This window comes from Phaenicophaeus curvirostris, chromosome 9 (genome assembly GCF_032191515.1).
Source record: "Phaenicophaeus curvirostris isolate KB17595 chromosome 9, BPBGC_Pcur_1.0, whole genome shotgun sequence".
In the NCBI taxonomy this organism is placed as follows: Eukaryota; Metazoa; Chordata; class Aves; order Cuculiformes; family Cuculidae; genus Phaenicophaeus; species Phaenicophaeus curvirostris.
In genome coordinates, this window is record NC_091400.1 from 16,295,247 (window position 1) to 16,323,004 (window position 27,758).

General features: G+C 38.8%; 1 protein-coding gene across 1 annotated transcript in view; it reads left to right on the top strand.

Moving 5' to 3' along the window:
• Window positions 1–599: 599 nt before the first annotated feature.
• Window positions 600–27,758, top strand: part of HTR7 (5-hydroxytryptamine receptor 7) — a 32,575-nt gene continuing 5,416 nt past the window's right edge. Inside the window, exons 1-2 of the mRNA XM_069864140.1 lie at window positions 600–1,102; window positions 22,690–23,436. Coding sequence (XP_069720241.1) covers window positions 600–1,102; window positions 22,690–23,436 — 1,250 coding nt within the window. The remainder of the gene's footprint in view (window positions 1,103–22,689; window positions 23,437–27,758) is intronic.

The window sequence follows — 27,758 nt, forward strand, 5'->3', positions numbered from 1 at the left end:
GGAAGGGAGAGCAAGCAACTGAACTCCCAAACCGTGCTCACTGCCTGCTCCATTTCTGAGCACAAGAGACTTTGTGCTCAGATTCTGTTCAGCGCATCGGACCCAACCCTCTGTCCCATACGTGTTCATGGGGGAGCTCTCACCCCATCTCCGACCAGAGTGCCTCAGCTGGCAGTCACTGCTGCTTGGGGCGCATTCACCCACCCATAGCTTCTTATCTATCTATCTATCTATCTATCTATCTATCTATCTATCTATCTATCTATCTATCTATCTATCTATCCATCCATCCATCCATCCATCCATCCATCCATCCATCCGCTCTCTCTCTCTTTCCCTTTCTCTCTTTCTTTCTCCCTTTCTCCCTGCCTTCTACCAGTCTCTGGTGGTTCCCGCTCTCTCCCTCTCCCAGCTCCCTGCGCTCGGGGGTTTCGAAGCGTCCCCCGCCCGGGGCAGCGTTGCAGGCACGGCCGAGGGGCGGAGCGGCGCCCCCCAGGTCCGGCCCGGGGGGAGCGGGCTCCGTGGGCGGGGACGGCGCGGCGGGGAGGCGAGGGCTGCGAGGGGGCGGGCGGCGGGCTCCATGGGCGGCCGGCGGCGGCATGGTCCGCTCCCCGCTCGGCGGCCGCCCCCGCGGTGAGGCGGCGGAGCCGCGCGCCCTTAGGATGATCGCCGGGTCGTGGCCCCCGCGCGGCCCCGCGCGGCTCCTGCCCGCGCCCCCCACGACGGCGCCGCCCGCCGCCACCGCGCTCCCCGCCAACGAGTCCCGGTGCGGGGAGCAGATCCTCAGCTACGGCAGCGCGGAGAAAGTTGTCATCGGGGCCGCGCTCTCCCTCATCACCCTGCTGACCGTCGCCGGCAACTGCCTGGTGGTCATCTCCGTCTGCTTCGTGAAGAAGCTGCGGCAGCCCTCCAACTATCTCATCGTCTCGCTGGCCCTGGCCGACCTCTCCGTGGCCCTGGCCGTGATGCCCTTCGTCAGCGTGACCGACCTCATCGGCGGCGAGTGGATCTTCGGGCGCCTCTTCTGCAACGTCTTCGTCGCCATGGACGTCACGTGCTGCACGGCTTCCATCCTCACCCTCTGCGTGATCAGCATCGACAGGTGAGGCCGCCGGGGACGAGCCGCGGGGTCACGGTGCGAGGCGAGGGGAAGCCCGGTTCTCCCGCTCGAAAGAGCCGCCGGAGCAGCCCGGAGCAGGGCTGTCCCGCCGGGGGACCTCCCTGCTGTCCCTGCGGAGCGAAACGGGATGCGGTTACTGTCGCTCTTCACAAGTGACGGGGCGTTCGCAGCCGCTTTAGGTTTTGCAGCACAGGTCTTTAAACTGCTTTATGCCGCGGGCAGGTGTGAGCTGGTTCTTCCCGAGCTGGTGACGGTGTCTCCCCTCTGACTTCAGTCGGATTCTACCGGATCGGAGGAGGCTCAGAAATTACAGCTGATTAGGACCCGATCGTTATTCTGGTACAATTCCAGAATAGCTGCATTTCAACTGATAGGACCATTTTTGACAAATATCCTTTTGTTTGAAGGAAAAATTACTTTCACATGCTTTTTTTTTTTTTTTTCTGTTTAATTTCTTCTGCCCTCTTGAGCCCACGATGTGCTCGTTGACATGTAGCTTTTGTCAAAAGATACAGGCACTGGGGCAATAGGGAGACTGCAGAAGAAGATCTTAGACGTTCATTTCTGATGTTAAGCCTATACCTAAAATCTCACATTTGGCCACGTCCTCTGCAGGAGACTGATTCCATTATTCCATGCAGGTCCCGTTCTAAAGTAAGTTGCAGCCTTTCCACAGCCTAAATCCTGTGCTAAGAATTTTATTGTCTAGAGGGAGGCTCTTATTTATTACAACTCAAGACAATTAGCAGAAACTGAAGAACTGCCTAACTAGGCTGTTTAACATTTCTGATGTCGAACAGCAGCCCTTACTGACTGCTTGAGAAAGTTTTGGGGAAGAGCACTGCCTTAAGTGTCTGCAAAGAAAGTCTTTCAAAAGAGTTTCCCACAGTAACCAGAGGTTGTTTCATGCCAAGGAACTTAGCAGTTTATATTCATTTCAAAATTTTAATTTCTGTATAAGTATCCCTAGCTCCAGTGTTCTCTATTTTGTGACTTCTATAATGGCTAGCAGTTATATGAATGCTGTAAAGCATTTTGTAGCAATGGAATACACATGCAGACTTTGAGTATCAAAAGGTGGTGCTTTTTTGCTGTTGTCACCTCGAAATTTGCTGTTTTTTAACTTAATTCCAGTTTTGTAAGAAAATGCAAATAAGCTTATCTACCTTCCCAGTGTTGTTCTCGGTTTTTCTATCCTACCTATTTTTCAGATAGACAATTGAATTTTTCCAATCTTTCCACACCAAGTACTTCCTTTCTTTGATCATTCTTGACTTCCCTGTCTGAGCTCTCTACCTCCATTTCTAATAAACTTTTAAAGACAGGTTAACATAATTAAGCTTTTTTACCCAAGTAAGGACGTGTAACTGATTCCCATAGTAGCACCAGAGTAATTAAGCTTTACTCTTTTTTGTTTCTTAGCTTAATATTTGAGGTCACTGCTGTATGCTGGACAGGGGCTTTGACTGAACTGGTTAAACGGATGATCGGGTCTGTTGCTGTCTTCTTTCCATCCCTCTTCCACTCCACCATCTCCCTAAAATACCAACATGAGATATAACTATGTACTTAGACCAGCATATAACCTGTTGTGAATGACTTTTTCATTAATAAGTGCTGGTTTAAGCCAGAATTCTTCTCCTCTCATCTTTGCATTCCTAATTCTATCACTGAATGTTTATTTAACATGATCTCTACATAATTCATTATACTGCTGTCTACTCTCTACTTGAAATGAAAATTCTGTGAGTCGTGATGCTTTAATATCTGTCACCCAAATTCATCATATAGTTAAGATAGGGGATATCATAAATAAAAGGAGAGAAGCCACCAACTCGTTAGCAAAATGTCTCTACCACTTGGCAATAAATAATAAAAAAATCCCCCTGTTTGTAATCCTATTTAAAAATAAATAATCTTATATTGTTGTAACACTGCTCAGTCAGGCCAAAGATTAGCTTGGGATGTTGACTAAGCTTTGAATAGTGAATATGTACAAAATATGCAAACTAAGGAAAAATGACCAAAATTAAATATGAATGCTGAAATGTCACCAGCGTAGCATTGATTTTAATGGTGCTATCTTACATGCAGTTGTTACTCTTAGGCAGTTAGGAAAGCCTTGAATGGTCGGTGAGGGAGATGCATCTCTGAAAAAATTAATGTCTCCATATATAGTATTGTATATGGTAGAGCAGCCTGCAAATCACAATGTATGTAGTGCATTAGAGGATGAGACCATTTTCAAAAGGACCATTTTTAAATGGGTTAACTTGCATATTATCTAGGAAGACATGAAATCCACCATCCTCTTGCTTGGTCGCTCTCCTTGGTGCTATTTAGATACACTTCAGCGCTGTAGCACAAGCGGTCCTGGGGTTGTGAGAGACATTTGTTAGGAGAGAAGGATTAAGATAGGACAAAAAGGAACATTTTTGAAGAATAATTATTAATTGCCCTGCCATCTGGCTCTTTAGGATAGTTTAAGAAGCCTTTATTGTGGTAAAGTCTCTCGTGAAGGGAAACATGAGTCTTGTTGCTGTGACAGGCAGTGCAGAGAGAGCAAATAACTCAGGTATTTTAAAATTTTCATTGTTAAACCTCTAGGTTCTTCCTGAGGCAGCTGTGAAAATCAGTTGAGGGTAAATAGCTGAAAGAATGTTACTATTGAATTAATATTTCTTTCTTTAAAAAAAAAAAAGAAAAAACAAAAACCAAACCAGTTTGTTACAAACTGTTAGGCAAGGTTTGTAAGGAGAGGTAGTATCTTTTGTTAGACAAACAAATATAGCTGGTAGAAAAGAGGCTTTGAGGCCCTTCCAAACAGGATAAAATGAGTAAATTGAAGAGGCTTTTTGATTTGTTTCTCTTGCACAAGTATGTACTACTCAGCTCATGCCACTGAGAGCCTCAAAATGTGAGCACCTGGCAGGCCCATTGCACACAGAGATATTTTGCTGTGCAGCGCTTAGTGGTGAAGGCATTTTTCAGTTGAATTTATCAGTTGGAAAGCTCTAAAAAATGCAGATTAGCGTGGAGTCTATAAATGGGCCAGTTTCATTCCTTTGGAAAAAAACCTATCTTTTTTTCCCCTAGTCAGACACATCAAGCACTGCTTGTACTTTTTAAGTTGCTTCTGCTCTAAGGTGTATAGATGTTAAGACTGCAAAGTACATGTTAGCATGCTGTTATGGAGATCTCTACTTTTTGCAGAGTGCACAAGAAAGAAGCTGCTCTGAAAAGATCATTTTATTATCCACAAAGAACTAAACTTGTGGAGATCATGAGGTGTACCCTAACAATACCAGGATTTAGTCTGCTATGCTTTTCTTCAGATCATATCTTTCCTTTTATTTCACAACATGAAAACCTCCACAGATCTTTATCAGGGTGGCCTGAGATGAGCATGTTATTTTTGAAGTATCTCTGTCTTTTTCACCCCCACACTTTGGAAGAAGGCTCTCTGATTACAGGTAGGTCTCTCAGAACTAAAACAGATGTGATGGAAAGGGAAGAGCATTTCTCCCTTTTCAACTTTCATAAGGCTCGAACAAGCAAGAGACCTTGATACCGCGACAATCAGTATTACCTTCACTATACTTGCCATCCATGATATGAGGAGTAGCTCTGGAGAAGGGTAGGAGTTACAGAGACTTTGGCAGGATAGTTGTGCCTCAGTGAATAGAAGCCTCCTTCATGTTTTTTATTGGTGTGTTTAATTTTGTTTTTTCTCTGCCTCGTCCACATTTAGATTCCTTTACATTTAAGAGTGAGTGAACATTGGGAGTGAATTATGAGGGATGGATGCAAACGGCATTGTAGTGGGTGAACGAACACATAAAGGGAATTAACTGAATTTAAACTGGTGAAGTTTGCATGCTGATTCATCATGTTCTTCTAACTCAAGACAGCTATAGAAATCCTATTTTGGAGAGTATCCACTGGATAACTGCATAGGTAGCAATTTTTAATTAAATTTAAAAATAGCTCTTTGGCTTAGAAAGTAATAAAGTAATGTAACTACTCATATACAGTTGACAAATTATAACACTTCCCCCCACCCACACAAGTAATGAAACACTTTCGGAGGAACTTTTCCAGTCTTTATCTTAGCCAGCAATTCATGAGTATTCCAGACTTCCATTAAATTGATTAGGACTTAGAATTTGTGTGCAAATGATACCAAAGTGGACCTTTTTGTTAATCCTGAGATTTTTATACACAACGATCAGTTATCTCTCCCTCCCCGTTTGGTATCTTTTGCCATACTCCAAAGTATGAGCACTTAAGCTTCACCTTAGACTATGTCAGTCCCTAGAAACTCACCCACTTCCAGCGTCCTTGGTGCGTGCCTGGGAACTGAGGTAACCTCAGGGTGCCTCACAAGAAGAATTTGGGGCTAAATTTAAATGAAGTTTTAAGCACTTTCAACAGAATCCAGGTGTCTAATTCTTGCCTACATCCAAAACTGATAACGTGACCTGAAAACCCTGTCAGCAATTTCCTAAACCTAATGTCACCCAAGAGCACTGCAACTATTCCTCTGCCTTCAAGCCACAGGTGGAAAAGCCTGGTTTTTCTGCCAGCCCTGCTCAGGTCCTTCAGAAAATACATGTAGAAAAGATATGAAAAAATCCTGTATGCAATATATTTTGGATCTACCGTAAATACAGTACTCCCCATGAGATTTTGTTATGTATATATGTTTACACAGAAATAACTGAGAAATTGGGAAAAACCTAAAACCAACTATAGGAAAAGTGTGTGATGGAGTTACAGCAATTAAGGTCTATATTGCAGAATAAAGTTTTGGGATCAGCAGGGCAGTTAATTCCTAACTGCCACCACTGTCACAAGAGCCATTCTTTCCATTGTTCAGCCTGATAAACAACTGTACTCTTTCTTTGTCTGTAAATAATTGTCTAGATTATAAAAGGAATAGAAATTAATAAAGGAATGTTCTCTGACTTTTCTGGAATAATTTTCTCTGATACTTACTTATAAAAATTCTTGTAAATTATATAAGAACAATATATTTTTTTCTTTAAAAGAAATCCAGTGTTATTTTTAATATTGTTTTTGAATTTGAAACATTTTATTAGAAGCATTTGTGGCAGCTTTTGAAACAGCATCTCGTTTCACCTGCAGTTGATATTGTACGTATGGTGCTGTCTTTAAGCTACAAACACCTCTTTTATTTCTCTCTCATTTTATCACGCAAAGATCTGATCCTTGAACATGAAAGAGCTTGAGAAACAGCTGAGTCTGCCAAGGTGCAATTGTCATACAAGAAAGACTGAGGAGCAAAATAACAAGTTTTGATATAGGAGTGTACAAAGCATCATAAAGCAGTGCTCACTGCAGTTTTGTCCTAATGGTCACTACAGTTTGTAGGATGAGGATAATTTCTTTCAGCTGGAAAGCTTAAAAGTTTTAATTTTTCACATTACACTGAATAGTCAACTATTTCTAAAGGACTGATCTATACCTATCTATACTGAAGACAGGAAAAAACAAGAATTTTTAGCAAACTCTTACTACAAAAGTTTAAGTTTTTCTTTCCTAAAGAAAGTTATTAAATATACCATAGGGAAAATTTGTTTCTGTTCTATTTGAACTAACATAACAAAATTAAAAGAGTGTAGCAGCTTTGGTTTTCCTTCTTGTACCTTAGTTATTACTCAGGAGGTTTTATATAAAACGTCTAGATTATCTGATATACATGTGTGGTTCTGTACATGTTAGCATGTATGCAAATCAGGTAGTGATTCACCTTAAACAGTAAACAATTTTTTTGGATAATCTACAGACAAGAATGAAAAATTCTAGTAGCGCCAACTGTTCTAATAACATGCAGAATTGAGATGCGCAGGGATATCAAATCAATACTGAGTATATTCTTTATGTCTTTACATTTGGCTCTGCTATTGAATTGTGAGGAGTGTTAACATCATCATGGACAGCTATTTCACTGCAAAATGGTCATGATTGTTTTAAAAAGCAAACAAAACACAAAAGCAAGGAGGGACACTGCAAAAATAACTTCTTTAAAGTAAGGAGAAACCAGAGTGAAGTCTATTCTTAGAGGTACATTGTGTCCTGATGAAAAAGCTGGCAACAGTTTTTCCTGAGATATATTCCTGAGATATATCAAGGAAATGGGTGGGGGTTTGGTGCTGTTAAAAACTTGAAACCAAATTTTTTTAGCTCATGGAATGTAAGTTAAAAATATAATGACAAGGGAAGTCTGTTAATCATTTCTGAGCTTGCCTCATATTAACAATGGTGGAAAAACTGCTTAGGAACCAAGGGAAACTGGGCAAAGTTTATTGTATCTATCTTAGACATTCATTGAATTAGGTAAAATCAGAACTGCAAGCAAAGACTTGCCTGTAAGGATACTGTTTTTATGGGAGACTTCTGTATAAACCTTTTTACTTCTAACACCATGTGATGAGTTTTATGTATGTAAACAGATCAAGTTTCTAGTTTTCATTTAAATAAATTTTGACTTGTTTTGAGTTGAAAACTCTCCAGTCTTTTGATGAGAGCTTTTTATTGGAGAACTGGGCAGACACATCATGAGACCTCTTCCCAATAACCTGGCATGCAGCTGTGCCACCTTTCCTCCCACTGAAGAATACTGATCAGTAACCTTGCTGACACTGGTATCATCATTTCTCATTAGCTGCATAAATACCTGTGTTCAGAAATATGGCCAATTGCTGCAGCAAGTTAAATTGAGCCACAGATGCAGAACTTTCTGTAAGTACATTATTTATGAACTCTTTGCTTTTAACGTGAGATATGTTAGAGACTAGGGACAACATATTTGAACACATAGTTTGCAGATCTCCAGAGTGGGACACAAAAGCTTACTGCAAAAATCCCAAGTCTGTTGTCAGTTGTGTCTCTTTGCTAGTTAGAGGACTGTTCCCACACTAGACAATGTAGGGATTTTTTAATCAAGGTAAAGAATAGTGGCCCAGAAGATTTGCTCTGGTTACTGGTATTTAGAAATTGGCAACACACATAAAAATTATTATTATCTAAACTTATTTTACAATTTACAACATAACTGTCATCATGAATATAGACCATGAAAACACATCGTGATTGCCATGAAATATTTCAGATACACAGTACCATTTCCCAAAATAATTTCTGTAAGCAGTTCTCCATGTGGGTTGTTAAATTTTGTTTGTTTGCTGTAGAAGTCAACATTTAACAAATAGTTGAAATACTAAATCCCTGGTCAGAGTCAGTGTGTTATCTGGCTACAAATTACTTGGAAATATTTATACCCATGACCCAAAACTGCTGCTGACGAGATGCAAAGCTTTTCTTTAATAGTCGAATAAGATATTTTGATGCTAAAAATAGTACAGCTTTGTCTCTAAAGACTTAATTTCTGCAGTGTTATGTACTTCAGTTCCTCTTTTACCTTTAGAGTCTGCATTTAGAGACCCACATCTTAGCATAAGCAGTTTTAGCCACAGCTGATTATGGTCTCTCAAGGGTGTATTGTTCCATATTAAAAAGTTATTTTTGCTAAATGAGTTTGGCTGTTAGCAGAACACAATCTTAATATTTTAAGAAATAACTGAAATTCAAATAGCATAGTAGATTGTTTGTGAATTAAACAACACAAGAAGGGGCTTAACATTTCCAAAGCTTGTTACTTAACATGGAGCTTTAGCACTGCTGCCTAAATGTTGCAATGAGAGGAGCATCTTATCAAATATCCCAAATGGTGGCTGTTTGCAGTGAGCTCCCTGAGATACCCATAAGCCAGCTGTGGTGATTCATCCTACGCTGATGCCAAAGTTCTGCTCCTAAATTCAAAAGCTTGTTTAAGTTGTCGGCCTGGCAATGAGAACTGGTATTATTGGAAGCTGTAGGCACAGCAATAAACCTTAGGTAAATTTGTCTTTATCTACACAAAGTTGATGCCACCATGTCTCAGAAGAACCTTTAGAGTTGACAACTTGCTGCTGAGAAAAGCAAAGGAAAGGCATTCATTGAGAGACAAGAAGGTCTTCCATCTGCTGATCCCACTTATTTCACTGCTTTTGTGTGTGGTTTAGCATCTGTAAATTAAACAGAGAAGAGAGCTCTGGGATCCTTGATAATCTTTAAATCCTGCTACCTTAAAGACTTTGGAGGAGGAGATGCCCTACCATCAGCTTTATCTATTCCTGGTTCACCATGAAGGTCTAACTCTAAATTCTGGGGAACATGAAAAGGCATTGTAGAAGAATTGTGAGCTGCCCCCACTGAGCTGGACAAATGGTCATTTGTGGATAACCAGTAGTTGAATCTGGCCTCAAAATCTGTCATTCTGAACAGAAAGCCCAGGGGAAAAGGAGCAGAAATTCCTTTCTTGAAAGGAGAAAAGCAAAAGGTTTATTCTGTAGATTGGCTGTATTGTTTTTATGCCTGTGATGTCAGTGGTAGCAGTTTGTGTTGAGATTCGTTCTATATTTTAAAAATATTTAGGATTTCAGATTTTTCATGATTTAAAAAGGAGGAAAATATGAAAGATGTTGCTGAAGAAAAAGAGTATACAGGAGTGGAAGTTTTTTGTGAGCAAGCCCTTAGTGCGGAGGGCAAAGAGGACACGTTATTGTGGCTAATTTTTTTTTTTTTAGGTTTCCTATCTAGCAATCTTTAAGCTTACTTGGAGTTGCCCTTGCAAAAGGAGACCTGGTGACATCTGAAATGGGGAGTATGGACTTTTCTGGGTTTGGGTTAAATGTTACTGAAGCAGCAAGCTGGAAAATAGCCAGCTACATGATACTGGATCATGGCAGGACTGAGGAAGACCTAGGAGGTTTGAAGTTCCTTGGAGTGGAGGATTGGTTAGCTACAAAGAATGGGTGCCCATTTGGCCATTCTTTTCTTCATTCCCAAATCTGCTGGTAAAATAAGTAAATATTAGGACAAATGAACTATTAAATACTGTGGTTGTGAAGGGCTGAACAGTTTTACCCACCACAGTCTGGGTTTTGCTACAGTTATTTTTTGTCACTAGATGTTTCTCCCCTTTGGCCTTCTCTTTCAGTTAAAGGGCATTTGCAGCTGTGTATTTAAGGAATTTGAGAGAAAGCAGGGGGAAGAAATACTTGTGAAGTAATATTGAATTCCTACAGATTTTCTGTTTCCAGTTTATAGAGGAAAGCTTCCCATAACATATTTACTTATTGAAATAAACTTACAAAATATCACTGAGTGAGACTTTTTTTGAGAAAAATGACAGCAGCCAGGAGGATTACATATGAAGGTAAAGTTTAGGTTCTGGTATATAAGCATGCTGTAAATAAATATATTAGTTAAAATGAGTGCTAAGAAAATAAATGACATATAGTTGAGAGATTTGTTAGCTACAATAGGCTTCCCGTTCTTTAACAAGAAAAATTATGAGACTTGATAACCTCGTTCTGTACCACATGCTGAACAGAAAATATACCGCTAAAATATCAAGAAATTACAAATAAATAACTGTTTGTGTGAGTTACAAGGAAGGAATTACCTGAGAGCAGCCCTGTGGAGAATGACTTGGGCATACTGGTGGATGTGAAGCTTGACATGGACCGGCAGTGTATGCTTACAGCCCAGAAGGCCAACCGTGTCCTGGGCTGCATTAAAAGAAGCGTGGCCAGCAGGTTGAGGGAGGTGGAACGGTTGGACTCGGTGATCCGGTGGGTCTCTTCCAACCTGGTTATTCTGTGATTCTGTGATTCTGCCCCTCTACTTCGCCCTCATGAAACCCCACCAGGAATACTATGTCCAGTTCTGGAATCCTCAACATAAGAAGGATATGGAATTGTTGGAAAAGGTCCAGAGGAGGGCCACAAAGATGATCAGAGGGCTGGAGCACCTCTGCTATGGGAACAGGCTGAGAGAGTTGGGGTTGTTCAGCCTAGGGAAGAGAAGGCTCCGAGGAGACTTTGGAGCAGCTTTCCAGTACTTGGGGGCCTACAAAAAAGCTGGGGAAGGACTTTTTGCAAGGGCTTGTAGTGATAGGATGAGGAGGAATGTATTTTACATTGAACTACAATAACAATATGTTAAAAGTAGTTCTCAGGAAAAGGGTGAAATTAAAACTGACAGTGCCCACTTTCTAGGAACAGTAGGTACTGCTGGCTGGCATTTCCACAGGTAACATTGTAGAAAAATCCAGGCTCTCTACAGACTCTATACAAGATGGTTTGCGCATCCTAAAGTTTTAGAAATAAGACTTCTAATTAAACCTGCTTTAGACTTAGATTTTCTTGTGAGTTTTACTGTGGGGTTTTTCCTGCTGAGCTTGGGCAAAAATGCAAAACCTGAGGTGACATTTCCAGTTTTTACATACCTGATTCAGCAGAGCATAGCAAAATCTTTGTGTGATTTTTGACAAATTCAGATCTGCCTTCAGGCCAATATGGCTATGGACAAAGCCAAAAATGTCCAAGTAGATTAGGTCTATATTGAGATTAATCCATAATTACTATAAAGGCATTCCTTAGGGCTCTTGCAAAATTACTGTCATGGAGAAGCAAAGAAGATACTTTGGACCAGGTCCTTCCAGTATTTTTCCTGACTCTTCAGAGAAAGAAAGAGAAAGAAGTGGGAGGAGGGAAGAAGAATTCTAGAGGAGGCTGTTCATTAAGTGCTTTTTCTAGAGATAGTATGTTTTAAATTGTTTGTATTCAAGGAAGGAAGAGAGGGGGCATGAATACCAGCACATTTAAATAGCTGTTCCCTAAAGATACTTTGTTTTAATAAAACGATATTATCAGTTCAGTGGGCTCTGATTTTTCTTTTCATTCATCCTTTCTGCTGCGGAAGTTTTTGAAATGCTTCATTTACTTGTACTAAAGGCATCAGTCATGATTTTCTAGTTAGAGTTGTAGGAGGCTTTCATTTTGAAACACCATTATAACTTTCAAAATAATTCCTTTTAAGTTGATGTTTAGTGTCAATCTGAGCATGACTCATGTAGTGGAGTTGGAGAAAATCACCTTAGCCATTTCTACTTCATGGGAGTCTGACAAGGGTTTTCTTTTTAAAACAGACAGTTTTTCATAGCTCTGTAATCACACCCCCACAGATTTTAGTTGAAGGTATCTGTTAGCTTATCTCAAGCAAAATAAACCCCCCCGGGTTATACGACTAAAGCACCAGCCTTGGCTAGTGATGCCCTCGTGATCAGGGTCTACACTTAAACCGCATCTAAAGTGTCAGCTTGGTATGCACGGGCAAACCCTGATATTCAGGTTCCCTGATCACCCAAAGCAGAGCTCTCAGCATCTCCCTGTGCGTTTAGGTTTTCTCCTGCAAAAAGAAAGGGGCATGGGAGGCCTGTCTTCTGCCAGTATGGTGCCAGGGAACAGCCAGAGTGCTCAGCTGGGTACAGGGACTTGAGAGTTCTGCATTTTTGTGTTGAACTGGATATCCCTGTACTGTTTTTGTAACCTTCTCCTCCTGAGAACCATCTGAAGACCTGTTCTCCAATGCCTAATATGAGTCTTCATCACTAGTCCTGAGAAACTCTCTAGGCTGCCTCGGTGGCATCCACTTAGGCACCCTCCCATGTGCATCTGCAGGCACTTCAGTACCCTCTCTGAAGGGCCTCCTAGAGTTTGTCTGGTTTCAACTTGTTTCTAGCACATACATCTTGGGATCCACCTTGCTGTCAGATACGAGAGGGGCATCTGGTGAGTGTATGTATGTGCCTGCCAGCACGCGTATGGGAGGAGAAGTTGGTAGACTGATAAATTTGCCTAAATACAGTCACAGATCACATGACCCATCAGCCTGCCTCATTGCTCACCTAAGGGATGTTTGTGCAGAGTACAGAGATGTCTGGCAGAGTACAGAACTGAGAGAAAACACATTGCAATTCTTACTACAGCTTACTTGAATGCTTGCACAGAACGAGGTGATCCCAAGACTGTGGCATGTCTGGTGGTTGTCTCCTGGCATGTCTCCTGGCATGGCTGAAGCTAGCAGGGTAGCCTGGAATCACAAGTGCTCATCTTTGCCACAGGACAACATCAGTCAGGATATGGCAGGGTGAGAGATCTGAGCTCTATTTGTAAACTGTAAGTCTGAAAACTAAAAATCTTGTAAATAAAAAATATGTTGAAAGTACTGCAGATTCTGACAAAACACCAAAATCATCACTGGCTTTGACAGTAACCTGGATGTGGAGGATGAGATGGGTAAGATGGGGGAACCAAAAGAAAAAAATGAGAATTTTCCAGTTCCTGTCTGCAAAATGTATTCTATTCCATTCCTATGTTTTCTTTTGCTCAGGAACTGCCTCTGTTTAACACAGTAGGGATTTCATATCAGCTAGTACTTCAAGGAACCATGTATTTGCTTAAAGTTACTCTTCCCCACAGGAAAGGCGAAGAAGCAAATAACCTTTTTTCTTTCAGCAAATATCAACTTTATGGAGTGCCCAGCCTATCAGCTGGGCAGCTTGGGTTATCCTGATGACATCCACCTATTGTGTTTTTCTGTGCTGGTTAGTCCATAGGATCAAATTAAGTTCAGGGACTTGAACCTTATTTTTAGTTGTATAGGTGGCTCAGGCCAATGAGAAAATAAATCATCTAAGGCTTTAGATCCTCTAAACATGTAGGCATTCAGCAAAAGATCATGGTTAATGCCTGTCTTTTAGCAGACTGTAATTGCCAGAAGGACAGCGAGGTTTATTGTGCGTGAAGTAGAAATGCTTCGGAGTAAGGAACAGAACACAAGATCAACTCCTCAGGAACTAAAGCCATCATAAAGATGACTTCCATTGCTAAAGCGTGCCTTACCTATTTATTTATCATAAAGAAGAAACAATAGAGCTATATAATTTCTCCAGTGCCTTAACAGCATCTGGTGGCCCGGTCCTTCATCCAATGCAGTCACTTGCTGTTTCAAGATTCTCTAGACTAGTAGAAGGAGGACAAACATAAGTAACTCCCAGCATATCTCTGTTTCTTTTCTCTCAAGTCCCATGTAACACCATTTAGCAATATTTCAAGTCAAGCCTGATCCTTCCTCAGTAGTTTTTTAATGCATTCATGCTCAAGGTCTCTTCTGTTGCTCCTCAAGCTCACTGCCAGTACCTCCTCCCTCTAGTCATGGCAAAAAATTTTATTGTCATTCGCAGCTTAATTTTCACTTTTCAGAATTAACCAGTTCTCTTCTACCATACAAAAGGCCATACATGATAAAAACATCTTTCCGACCTTTCTTCCAGCCTAAACTTTTTTACTGCACACCTGATCTCAAATAAACAAACATTACAACACAACCAGATTGAAATAAATTAGAGCATGATTTCTCTTTAATTCTTTTTTTAGAACAAAGCTTTTCTTATCTTAGCCTTCTCAGACAGTCTCAGAAGGCTTAAATATCTTTGTTACCCTCTCAAAAAGGGGCCAGGCATCTTGTAATAACTTAAAATGAGATACTGCATTAAACACAAAGATGATAAAATAGTCACATAAGACAGACATCAGTCTATGTGTAATTAGATACTCAGGTAGGTACAACAGTTTACACAATGCAGATGCACTGCGTTTGTTCCTATGAGTCTAAAATATTTTGGAATAATAAAATGGCACTTAATATGGAATAAACTGAAATGTTACTTCTAAACGAAATAGTGTTTTCTGATATAAATCACCTTATTTAATATAGCAACAAACAGCCATTTTGGAAGATATCTTGCTTTTCCTTTTTCTCCTTGACTGATAAAATGACTCAACAACTAGTGTAAATTATATCATAGGGTATGAAGCTGCAGAAAAAAACATCAGAAACTACATACTGGGACCTTGTATTCCAAACAGCTTATTTGCAGTGGAAAGCCAAAGGCCACCAAACTCTGTCAGGAAGCTAAGAACAAGGTGGTGACTGGTAACAAACGCTCTGAGAGTCATGCAGAGGAAAAATGAAGGGCAAAGGGTGAAGACAGATAAAAGCAATTTGCCAAAGTCTGAAAGGAGGGAGGAATATGGTTTCAAGAACTATAACTAAGACAGCACCTCTTTCTGGCAATATTGTTGTATAGTTGATAGGTACTTCTTAGAATGAGAGCAGAATACATCCCCCTATCTATGGGATGTATGTCTCAGATCAGTAGGCAAAAGTGAAAAGGCAAAAATACAGAGCTAAGAGAAAAATAGAAATAAAGCAGGGCAAGAAAGAGAAGTAAAAATAGAATGAGTGAAATAAAAGAATGAAAAATGAGCTAAAATAAAGAAGAAAAAATATGAAGGTGTAAAGCTGTGCAGTATGAGAGGAAGAATGTCCATGAAAGTACAGCAAAACTGAAAGAAATGTAAAACAGGAAAACATAATCTTCTGCTATGCAAATTACATTCCTTTAGGATGAACAGATATTTAATTTTGATTGACTTAATCCTCTCATACTTCCAGGAAAGCCTGCATTTCTTGAGTTCCATCAAAAATAAACCTCTACAATAAATTTTGAGAAAAAGAAAACTCGTCAGAACATTTGCTATGTTCAATAGAAGTATAGTACTGTATTCAATATGTACCCACTCTAACAGTGAGAATGAATGTCTTCCTCCTGTAAAGACAATTTAAGGTAATACATAAGGATCTAGGAAACTACAGGCCTGTCAGTCTGATCTCAGTGCCAGGGAAGCTGATGGAGCAGGTCATCTTGAGTGCCATCTCACAGCACACAAAGGACAACAGGGTGGTCAGGCTCACTCAGCATGGGTTTATGAAAGGCAGGTCCTGCTAGACTAACCTGATCGCCTTCTATGAGAAGGTGACCCACTAGATGGAGAAAAGGCTGTGGATGTAGTCTACCTGGGCTTTACTAAAGCCATTGACAGTTTCTCACAGTATTCTACTTGAGAAACTGGCTACCACTGGCCTGGACAGGTGCAATCTTTGCTGGATGAAAAATAACGTTGAAACTGTATGAAACATGAAGCATAATCATCTAAAAGAATAGATACCAAACCATATTTAAGATCTTTCATGTTACTACGTTCACCATCAACTGAGAAGGACAAAGCAAAGCTTTAACCATTTCTAGCAAATACAATTAAGATATCAAGATTTGCCACTGTGCTAAGAGTTTTTATGAACTAAGGACTCATTCACTACATAGAAAAGATGCAACATTTAACTAGATGAAGCACAGAACTAGTTGGACAAAGTCTCTTTTGGGATAGAGTTAGTTTTCTTCCTAGCAGCTGTTGTGGTACTGTGTTTTGGATATAGTATGAGAATAATATTGATAACACCCTAATGTTTTGATTGTAGCTAAATAGTGCATACACAGAGTCAAGGACTTTACTGCCTCTCATGTCTTTATCTCAATCCATAATGTTTACTTTTTTTCCTAGCTCTCTCCCCCGTCCCACTGAGGGGGTGGTGAGTGAATAGCTCCACGGTGTTTAGCTGCCTTCCAGGTTAAACCACGACAGTCGTATTGTAATTAACAAGGTTACATTTCACATTATAACAACATAGTCATGCACTGTAAGGCTCAGAACTCAAGTTTTTTTGTTTCTCTCCATTTACTCCCATCTCAATTACTTAAACATACAATGGGAATAGAATTTCCCTGATTACTTGTGTTCCTTATACTATCTAAAAGTAGGTCTGTAGAATAGCATCTCTTACTTAGTGTAAACACAATATATTTGAAAAGAACAATTTCTGTTAGGTGGTTTAACATAGACATAGCAGAAATAATAGATTTGATCATTGTTTCAACTTGTCATATTTACATTTAATTTACAATTTAATGTATCAAAGTATAAGGAAAAAAATCTAGATCTATCACTGTACTAGAGACAATATTTCTGTATTCTGGATAGCTTTTAGGATTGGCAGGGTTCCCCTATTCTTATGGAGTGTCTCTTAATGTCGCAGTGAATTAAACAGAAAAAAATATGAAAGGTCATGAGAGAATCACAGCCACTAAAGGAAGATCATTTTTCTTCAGAGTAAGTTATTATTGCAGGTGAATGATCAGACAGGATTCTATAGCTGCGGTTAAGCAAAGAAGCTAATGCAAGGGGATATATAATGAAGGTGGAAAGCTGCTGTTCTAGAAAAAGAGCACAAAAGCAAAGAAGTAAGCATTTTTATGTCTTTGAAACAAAATAGTTCTATGACTCATTTAAAATACAATAATAGGAAAACCTAGAAGAACTTCAGGTTGAGCATAACTCCTAGTCATGTGGTAAGTGTTAACAGAACAATACGTAGAGATTCCTGGTAGAAACAGTTATCATGTACATGTATATAGTTTCCAGTACAGTATTTCCAATTCTATTCCATAGTAATCCCATCTTCTTCATAAAAGCAAAGTCAGACAGGGAAAGATACTAATCTGATTGTGGAAGAATCAGATGTTAGATCAGGTCAGTCAATTCTGAGAAATGAATGAGGACTACTTAGAACAGAAATCTATCTGCCTATAAAAACACAGGGGAACCAGAGACAAAGGAATTACATGTGTGAGCTTCAAAAGTGGCATAAATGATGCTGATCTCATGGTGCCTTCAATTTATCACTGGACTGGGCAGGAGGCTTCAAAACAGTTTCAGTGCTTTTAGCTGTTCAGTTTTCTGTTGCTCTGTGACTTTGCTCACAGCGAGAAGCAAGGTTTTTTTATGATTTAGCCATATAACAGAGGAAATAAATACTTTGGACACAGGATCCCAAATTGGACCATGCTATTAATATTTTTTTTCCTATTGTTAATGTAGCTGTTAAGTCCCAGTTTGCGTTCTAGATTTTTCTAAAGATGTGAGGACTAGACCCATCTCAAAGTTTCCAGTGTAGCTATGAACAACTCACTATTTTTAGAGTTTAAATACTACAGCTACATTTAGCTTCCCCAGGGGAAAAAAAACACACAGAAAAAAAGAGTAAATGACTTTTCTAGTGGGGAGAAAATAGGGGTCATAAAACAAAAAAAACCAAACGAACACAAAAAAACCCCATGACTGGCGAACTTGAAATACTACTAAGCCTGGTGTTGCTGGTTTTTTTTCCTTCTTGAAGGAAAATCTGGTGCCTTTGTCTACATCTATAGAATTACTAATCAGTTCAGCCACAAAATGAGTTATTCATGTCAATATGATAAGAAAGATCTTCCTGAAAAGTTCTTCTAGTAGATGATAAGCAGATGGCTGTGTGAACTCTCTTCACGGTAGTGCAGATAAAGAGAACTACTTTTCATAATTTCCTAGATTAGAGAATGAAATAAATATAATTACAAGAAAAGAACCATATTAAACCTTTCATAGTTTTAAATACAGTAACATCCAGTAGGACATGGTGGCAGTCCAGTTTGGAGTGTGATAATCACTGTATAAGCGGTAATGTATGACAGCCATCACAACAAGCAAACAGCTAAGGCAAACAGGAAAAGAGAATACAGAGAGTCAGAGAGAGACGCCAGAATCAGGCACCAGGGTCAGTGGATGCCTATTCTCTCTGCCACATACCACTCTACTTTCCTTACATTGGAGCACTCTACCTTGCATTGAGCACTCTATAATAAGAGATGCCTGTGTGATCTACAGTTCAAGTGACAGTGGAGAGGTTTTTTAGCCCTGTAGGATAAAAAATATTCTGTGTCGTCATTGTAATGCATTAGTATAAAAAAAGCCATAATGAAAAAAAACATCACACTGAATGGTTTCAGGATCAGTCCTATACAGTTATAATAGCTTTACATTAAGTTGTCTATAACCATTACCTGTCATCAAATGGTAACAGTTTAGAGGTACTGGGAAATAATATTGGAACACAGGGAGCCAGATTTTTATTAAGGAAAAGGAAAGAAGAGAATTACTCATTTAGCTTTTCCATTATTGGTGGTTTTGGGTGAATGTGGCAAATGGCAATTTTGTACAATAGCACCCCATGAAGGAAGGAGCTCTTTATCCTCCACCTATATTTGAACAGAGCTCCAGAAAGAGCAGGGGCTAATTTTTCCTCCCTAGAGCTATCCCCATTGTGTGCACCTCACATCTGAATGGGGCTATGGTACAGCAGGCAGTTCCTGATCTTACAGTGGCCAGGAAGAGACTGAAGAAATCGTAAGAAACCAACCCAGAATAGGGATGTGCTCATCTGTTTACACACACTTGTTTAAAAAGAAATTTACTCTATCCCTCACCATCTGCCGTCTTTTTGATCTATGTTGTCTGCCCTTATTTTGAGCTCTTCAAGTAAGGGGCTATATTCCCATCATCTTTTGTTGTTGTTGTTGTAACCACTGGGTGCTAGTGCCAGGTTCTCCCTTCTCATTTTTCTCCTCTCCTCCAGCAGCCTTTCTTCTTGGAACAGCAGGACCATAACTGGAATATGCATTGTTCTTCTCATAGCATTGCCCGGCAGTTGTTTGCTGTAGCATCCTACACTGGTGTTCTGCATACAGCCTCAGGCAATGCCTGATAAGAAATACTGTGACCGGTTTGAAAGAAATAAGGGCTGTGCATCTGCAAATACCATCCCTTTGGGGAGTAATCTAGATGTAGCCTTCACTGTGCTGGGTGTAATAATGGATAGATGTCCCTTCTGACAGAACCATATAGTCAAGAAACTCAGAGGAGGAAGAATAAGGAGCAGCATTGCCCTTCTTTTACAAGTGAGAACTGAGGTACAGTTTCTTCTCCACCAAGATAAAAATGAATATCTGTGGCATGTAAAAGAAACAAATCTCAGAATAACAAGTCCAAGATACCTCTTTCTTGTGGATGATAGTTAAAATACATGAAATGGGCTTTTTAGGAAATTTGACTTTGTTCTTTCCCAGCAGTAAGGCCTCAAGGCATAGGTATTTTTGAATAATACATTAAGTTCAGCTGATTTACCTTTAGTAAGTTTTTTGGAAGTAATAAAAGATTAAGCATTACAAATACAAATACAAACTGTATTTTTGCAATAAATTTGACACAATACTTTTGAAGTTCGTGAAGCTATTAAGCCTTGGACATTCTAGTGTATAAGACAACAGTAATGATTTACACTATTTTGAAGTTGCAAGTAAATTTTCAAGGATAATGGTTTTCACATAGAAAGATAGAAAGATTCCTTAATTTATGCCTGTTGACTTCTTTTCCCCAACACAGTACATTTAGCAAAATGGATAAGGCATAAAATATGCTGGTGTATTTTTATGCTAATTAGTATATTTTAATTTCAAATAGCATTTTTGAAGCTCAGATAGCTTCCAAAAAAAAAAAAAAAAGGCAGTTCTATGGTAAAACTAATGAATTTCAATACTTTTCAGTATACTTCTGCTTTCATGAATTCTTTTTGTTGTATTCTGATGCGTAAGAAGTAGGCATTCAGAGTATGCAGCTCACAGATCGGATTTTTAGAAAAAAAACCAGCTTAACTTTTTAGCTACATAATAAAGCTCATCTCAGAAGCATGTTATTTTTAATGACCAGTTGGGTAATAGCTAAAACAGTACATACTTTGGAAGGTGGACAAACTATTTAAGGACTTTTTTTAAAAGCATCACACTCTAAGCATTGCAAGTTATCTCTTTCTGCACAAAGGATGCTTAACTATTTTGTAGCTAAATTGTGCTATTCTCGGCCAGACTTTAAAGGTGCCACTCTTATCCTACCAGGACTGCCTTTGCCTTACTTAAAGCAGTACAACGTATCCCTTAGGTAGTTCAGCTCTGAAAATTCACCACATTAACCCTACTCTTCCACATCTTGGAGCACCTAAGAAATCTCTTGTCTCCTTGACAGCACGGTTTCAGCCACGATACTGTGAAACAGAAACCTCTGCTGACTCTACTGTACACCCACAGAGAATAAAACTGGTCCAGTGATTATATTCTAGTACTGATGGCGAGGGGAAGAAGAAACAGCCTTTTAATGTAATAGTCCATGTACTGCACAGCTCTAATCCCAGGTGATTTTAATAACTGTTCTTAGCTCACAGCCCCACCAGGCACAGCCTCACTGGCAAAATCCTGTCCTGCTGTAATTTACTTATGGAGGACAGGGCATAATAAACCAGTTCTATCATTTGTGGAACACTTGCCAGAGCAGTAATATAAAATCAGTGATGTTGTTGTTCTTACTCATCAGAACAGATCATGAAATGGTGATTTTTTTCTACTTCCAGAACTGTAACATACCTAGATGCTTGTATAAAGCAGCAGCACCAGACATAATTTACTGCATTGCAGTAAAATCAACAATGCAGCACTTCGCGGAGCCAGGCAAATGCTCATGTTTGATTTTCTAGGTGAACAGAGAGAGAAAATATGCTCCCAAAAATATTTTTAATCATGTTATTATATTTCTTGTTTCTAACTCTTCAAAATCTTCACTGTGTAAATAAACTGTGGTTTTTCTTGAAACCAAAATGATGTTCTGAAGCCTGATTTGAAACCATTTCTTTTACAAGTAACAAAGTGAATAACACTGATTTTTCTCAAAATTCTTTCTTTTGGGTGGGAGGAAAAAAAGAACAATTTGAGAAGTTAACTGTAGTTCATAGGTAAGTTCTAGTTGAGCAGAGACCAAATTTCAAAGTAACAATATTACGTGGGAAAAGGTATCTAATTCCATCTAAGAGAAAATTCCCCTGGCCAGAAAGGAAGTAAAGAACTTCTCTATAGTTGGGAGTAAACACAAACTTAGGATATTGCTGTCCAGCTATATAGAGCCATAGAGAGATTTGGTTTTTTTAGTTAGAAAAAAATATACAGTTTAAGCTACTACAGCTTCGGAAGCATAGAACTTGTCAAAAGCCTATTTTTTTCTATGAAAACTTGACATGTTATAAACATTTTTATTGCCTTTTTACAACTTACCACCCTAAACTTAGTTTCTGGTAAAACAATGTATTTTCTTTGGATCTTCTTGAACTGACAAAGTGATAGACGGTTATTTTATTCAGTAAAAGTTTGAACACTGAATAGATATACTTTCTTTCTCATTAAATGATGATAAAAGTAATTATTTTAATATTGAAATAATCTACTCTTGGCATAAGTTTGCAGTTTGTTGTTCCCATCTGAAATATGAAGGTAAGAAAGATAACTTGTCTTTCCAGTTTAGTGGCAGGGAACTTCATAACTGCTGCATATGTAAGAAGAATGAAAATGAAGGCATGATTCTTTTAAACTTAACCATGCACTCAGTACAAGAAGTGGTATGCTTTGTGGAGTGAGCATACATCTGTGCTCTGAGATTTAATAAGTTAACCAAATATAATTTAGGTTTCAGGATTTCCTTAAAAGCCAAAAAAAAAAAAGAGCTATCTGCATGAAGATTGTACAACTTCATTAAAATTGCTGTCTCTTGTAGCAAATGGGAGATTTCCTTCCAGAATGAAAGACCTTTTAAACAGAATTTCAGCACTATAAATTTTAACATGAAAGACACATGAATTTAAAGATTTGAAATACACACAAAGAAAGAATTAAAAAAATGTGAAATAGAAACCATAGCCAAAGATGTTTTGATCCAGGGCAGACTATGTGAAATAACTTTTATCAGTTAACCACTGCATTATGTATTAACTCTGCATTATTATTCTAGGTACCTGGGAATAACAAGACCTCTTACATACCCTGTAAGGCAGAATGGCAAGTGTATGGCCAAAATGATTCTGTGTGTATGGCTCTTATCTGCCTCTATCACTATACCCCCGCTCTTCGGCTGGGCCCAAAATGTAAATGATGAAAAGGTTTGTTTGATCAGTCAAGACTTTGGCTACACCATTTACTCCACAGCAGTTGCATTTTATATTCCAATGTCAGTGATGCTTTTCATGTACTATCAGATTTACAAAGCTGCGAAGAGGAGTGCTGCTAAACACAAGTTTGCTGGCTTTCCCCAACCGGAAGAAATAGAAGGGATTTCTATGAATGGAGTTGTTAAACTGCACAAAGAATCTGAAGAATGTACTAATTTCTCAAGACTCCTAAAGCAGGACAAGAAAAATATCTCCATATTTAAAAGAGAACAGAAAGCTGCCACTACACTTGGGATTGTTGTTGGGGCTTTCACTGTCTGCTGGCTACCCTTCTTCCTCCTCTCAACTGCCAGGCCCTTCATCTGCGGTACAGCATGCAGCTGTATCCCACTGTGGGTTGAAAGAACATTTCTATGGTTGGGCTATGCAAACTCTCTCATTAACCCTTTCATATATGCCTTTTTCAATCGGGACCTGAGGACAACTTATCGCAACCTCCTGCAATGCAGATACAGGAATATCAACCGGAAACTATCAGCTGCAGGGATGCATGAGGCTCTGAAGCTTGCAGAAAAGCCAGAATTTGTTCTGTAAGGTCACTCATCCTTTACTATGATAATTTATTGGTTTATTACATTAGCTTTTTCTCCACAGATTTGAAAGAAGACTTATGGGAAGAACCAGGCTTCTTAAGCACTGTTAATGCAGTCATCAATGAACTGTAAGATAGCAAGATGAATTCTTGTATATCCCAGCAGTCCTTGTGAGCCTGGAGAGACTACTATCTAAAGAATTCAGGTGTAAGAGGAATACCAGAAAGGAGGAAGGTAAAAGTTGATATAGGATGTTTGAGTTGCTAGTGAGGAAAGAGCAAAGTTGGCCTAACCCATTTGTTTGGCCCTTGGCCACAAACAACTTTCAGTAGGTCTGAATGCTGGATGCACCTTGTATCTTAGAGATTTTTTTCTGTAATAAAAACCTGAGAATGGTGAAAAGCCCAATATAATTAATTGCTTTTCACTTTGTTATAAAAATAAACTATTTAAGGAGAAGCTAGATCAAAGAACTTACATTGCTTAGAAATACTCTTCATTATTAAAAAAAAAAGAGAAACATATGCCCCTTAAACATTAATTTACTGGACTGCCTGGAAATAAACTACTTTGTGAAATTTAGTGTTGCCTTTGCACAGCACCTATGGCACTGAAAGAATATGTTACACTTCCAATGTAATTATAATGAGTTTGAGTAAAATCATGTGGACCAACAAGTACTGCTGCATACAGTCATGCAGCACGGTTAGCTGCAGTGCTGCTATGCCAGTTATATCAGGTAAAGATCTTGTCCTGTATTTCTTAGATAGAAAATATGTCTTATTATAGTTTATTTCAAGATCTGTCTCGTCTTTGTCTGTCTTTCCTTCCTTTAATTCTCTTGGCTTTATCACTTGAGCCCTTCTCTATAATAGATGAAGTCTCTGTGCTCAAGTAATTTCTGTTGATGTATGGCTAGTCCTTGTTCCACTTCAGTAGTTATTTATTGTCTGTTTGAAAGCTCTTCTAGCTTCTTTGGATTTCTTTCCTTTCTGAAGTCAGTAAGAAAAAAATAAATGTAAGACTTTATGACATTGAGACATCTGTACTTTTCCTTACAGACTGATTATCCTTACAAACTGATTTTGGTCATCTGCTTAAAATGATTTAAAGCCTTGCCTTGTGTAAATATCTAAATAATTTATGGTTTCTAGTTCTAGTTGTTTTCCCCAACACTGCAGCTCATCCAAGTATGTGATTCACTTCTCCTAACTTTAGTAACAAAGCTCTTCAGTGGAGCAGGGTAAAATGTCATAACACTATTTGTATTTAAAATTTAATAATAATAAATACATTAACTATATAGCAATGTATTACTATAAAATGCACTGATTATGTAATATATTACTATGATAACTTAAAATAATAATAAACTCAAAACCACTCATAAGAACAAGATGCTTTTTCTGGACCAAGTTTGCACTGCACAGCACATTCCAGAAGAAGCATGGGATATATTAATGAAAAAAGATCATTTCAGAGCTCAGTCTTCTTTTTCTGATATTGTGACACTGATGAGAACATGTTCACTATCAAATTGCCTCAGCTGCAAATCACACTTTAGGCTAACTTCTGTCCTTGCTTTCTCAAGTATGAAGCCAAAATTACTTAAATTAATTCAGTGATGTTAATTTGAACTAAGTAGTGAGAAGTTTGAACCAGATCCCTTGTTCAGAGCATGCAGACATCATCACAAATACTTGAGCTTCTAAGTGGTAGATACACAAGACCTGAATCAATGTGCTGACCTATGTGTACTGAAACAAACTGAAGCCATTTTAGATGGAATTATACATTAAGACACATACAGTAAGGAAGTACATTTTGCCCTGATTTTTAAAGAAGGATCATAATTTTTCAATATTAAGAGAGAGGCTACATCCCAGCTTCAAAAAAAGTTTTCTGAAGAGGTTTCGAATTGTTTTGGAACAGTCTCATTTCTTTTATATATTCCAGAAGTTTTAAGCATAGAAGGACAAGAAGAGTTTTTGATCCGCAATATCTACAAGCTCTGTAGTACAGAGCAGAGCTTGTGTTAATTCAAGCATATTTTCCATATTCGACATGGAATTAGTGACATTTCTAATTTTGTTACCTAGCAAAAGTGAGGAATTTTCACAGGCCTTCTGTAAATTTTTTTTCCTCTGTGTGAGAAAACACGGAAGAATACACAAATATATATATTTGTGAAGACTCCCAAGTGGGATTATAAATCTATGAAGCCAATTTCATGATTCTGAGCAGAAGCTTCACCGGTTTTTATTTTACAGGAAAGTCTAAGGAGTTGTGTTTCCTCCAAATAGCTTCAGCATTTTTATTTTACAGGAAAGTCTACGGAGTTGTGTTTCCTCCAAATAAGTTGGGTTTTGGTTTTTTTTCAAATGAAATATGTCTTACAAGCCAGAAATTGACATTAGCCCAGCTGTAACTAAAGGCAATTGCTTTCCTAAGGGGAAACATCCTGCAGGACCCCAACTCTCCTCTACCATCTGTTTCAGGTAATGACAGCCCAGGAAAGAACAAGTATTGTTACGGGCTCTGTGCCAGTCCTTGAAGTTTTTGGAGAAAAGGAGCCACCTTTAGTCTCAGGATATGTTTGGAAAGAAAAGAAAAAAATAAGAAAAAAAAAGTTTCTTCATACAGGCAAAACTAAACAGAATTATGGAGCCTGTTGTTAGATGGAGCTGTATTTGAGGGGAAAAGGAAAGAGGCTGAGAAGATTAGAAGGATGTTGCATTACCCAAGCACTCAAGTAACAGTGCTGAGAAGAGGAAAAAGCTTTCAGACAGAATTCTAACTGAAAAAGTCTTAGATAAGAAGCACAAGGAAATAATTGTTAGGATTCAAGAACAAGATATTTTCTTTTTTAAAAGATAAATGTAACCGCATCAAGATACCTAACTGCAGTGGTAGTGTTTTCTTTAATTAAAGAATTCATCTGACAAAGGGATAACAAATAAATGGGTGAATAACAAATCTACATTGTCACGTGTGCAGCCTGGTACGTGCTCATTGCAAAGCCTAGAAGAGATCACACTCTTGGTCTATGTGTCCTTTCAAATGTTTCTAGGAGAAAGCAAGAGGGGTGAATTAGACAGATGGTGTTGTGGAAAAAAAAAGGTAAGAAAAAACCTCCCAGAACAAGCCAGAGCACAGGGAGGCTACTGTAACACTAACAACAAAGACAGGGAAAGATAAAGGCAAGATATCAGAAGCAAGACATGGAAGAAGTTCTAAGTTTCAGACTTGTGACTGGATAATTGCTTTTGGGAAGACATGCAGAAAAGTAGAGGCAACAGAGGTACGTACTCAAGATTCTGAGGATAAAGACAAAATCTTTCTAGAATATGCTTCTACAATACCACTGAAAAGACTATTGCTACCTCATTGCTTAAAGGGGAACTGGACTCTGTGTGTCAGTACTGCTCTGGATTTAGCAAAAGTCTAGTGAAAAACCAAAATATCAGTATGAAGTGAGTCTTGACTTTATGTAAGATCCACTGAGATGTAAAAGCAATGACATCTAAGCCAATCTTTCTTTTTAAGAAACAGTATACATTGTCTGAATCCAGAAACTGTAGTCAGAGAAGGATGTGAACGATGGTCACAGCTCACTCTTTAATCCCACTCCTCAGAGATTTGGCATATTTCAGCTATCTCATCCTTAATTCACAATCTGAGATGTGACAAGTGCCACATGAACTACAGGGTATGAAAGACTTGAAATACTGGACAATCTTAGGTTTCCTGTGAAGACAGCTGTCACTTGGTGTAACATTTAAGTGTTTGACAAAAAAGGTTAGTCCTTTGGTGCAGGACAGCACAGTCAGAAAACAAGAAAGTGTGGAAAAAGCTATCCTAGGTTACAAGACTGCCCATTAACTATAGTGCAGAACTAGCCTTACCCCAGCTGGATTTTTTTTCCTGAAGAAACTCTGTGCAACAATCATTATTAGATACAGTACCCACAGGTAGTATTTCCTATTAGAAAGCTTAGTTATATTATTGTAAGTCCTAGACCATCATTCCACCACCTGGTAGTTCTGAAATAGGTTTCTAGTTAATAAGCGATTTCTGGGTGGTGATGGTTGCAGGAAAATGGGATCAAATTTTGCTTCCATTTACTAAACTGGCAAGTTTTTTAATCAGTTGTGCTCAGTTTATGCACATTTGTGCTTGCATTTTCTTTCCAGGATCTCAGGAGGCTGCTTAGTCTTTTAGCTTCCTTTATTTCTCTCGTGAGAATTTACGTCTTCTCCTTCAGGGAGGGAAGGAGTCAGAATGCATTTTTAGCTTAGGGCTTTGGTTCTTGTTGCTTT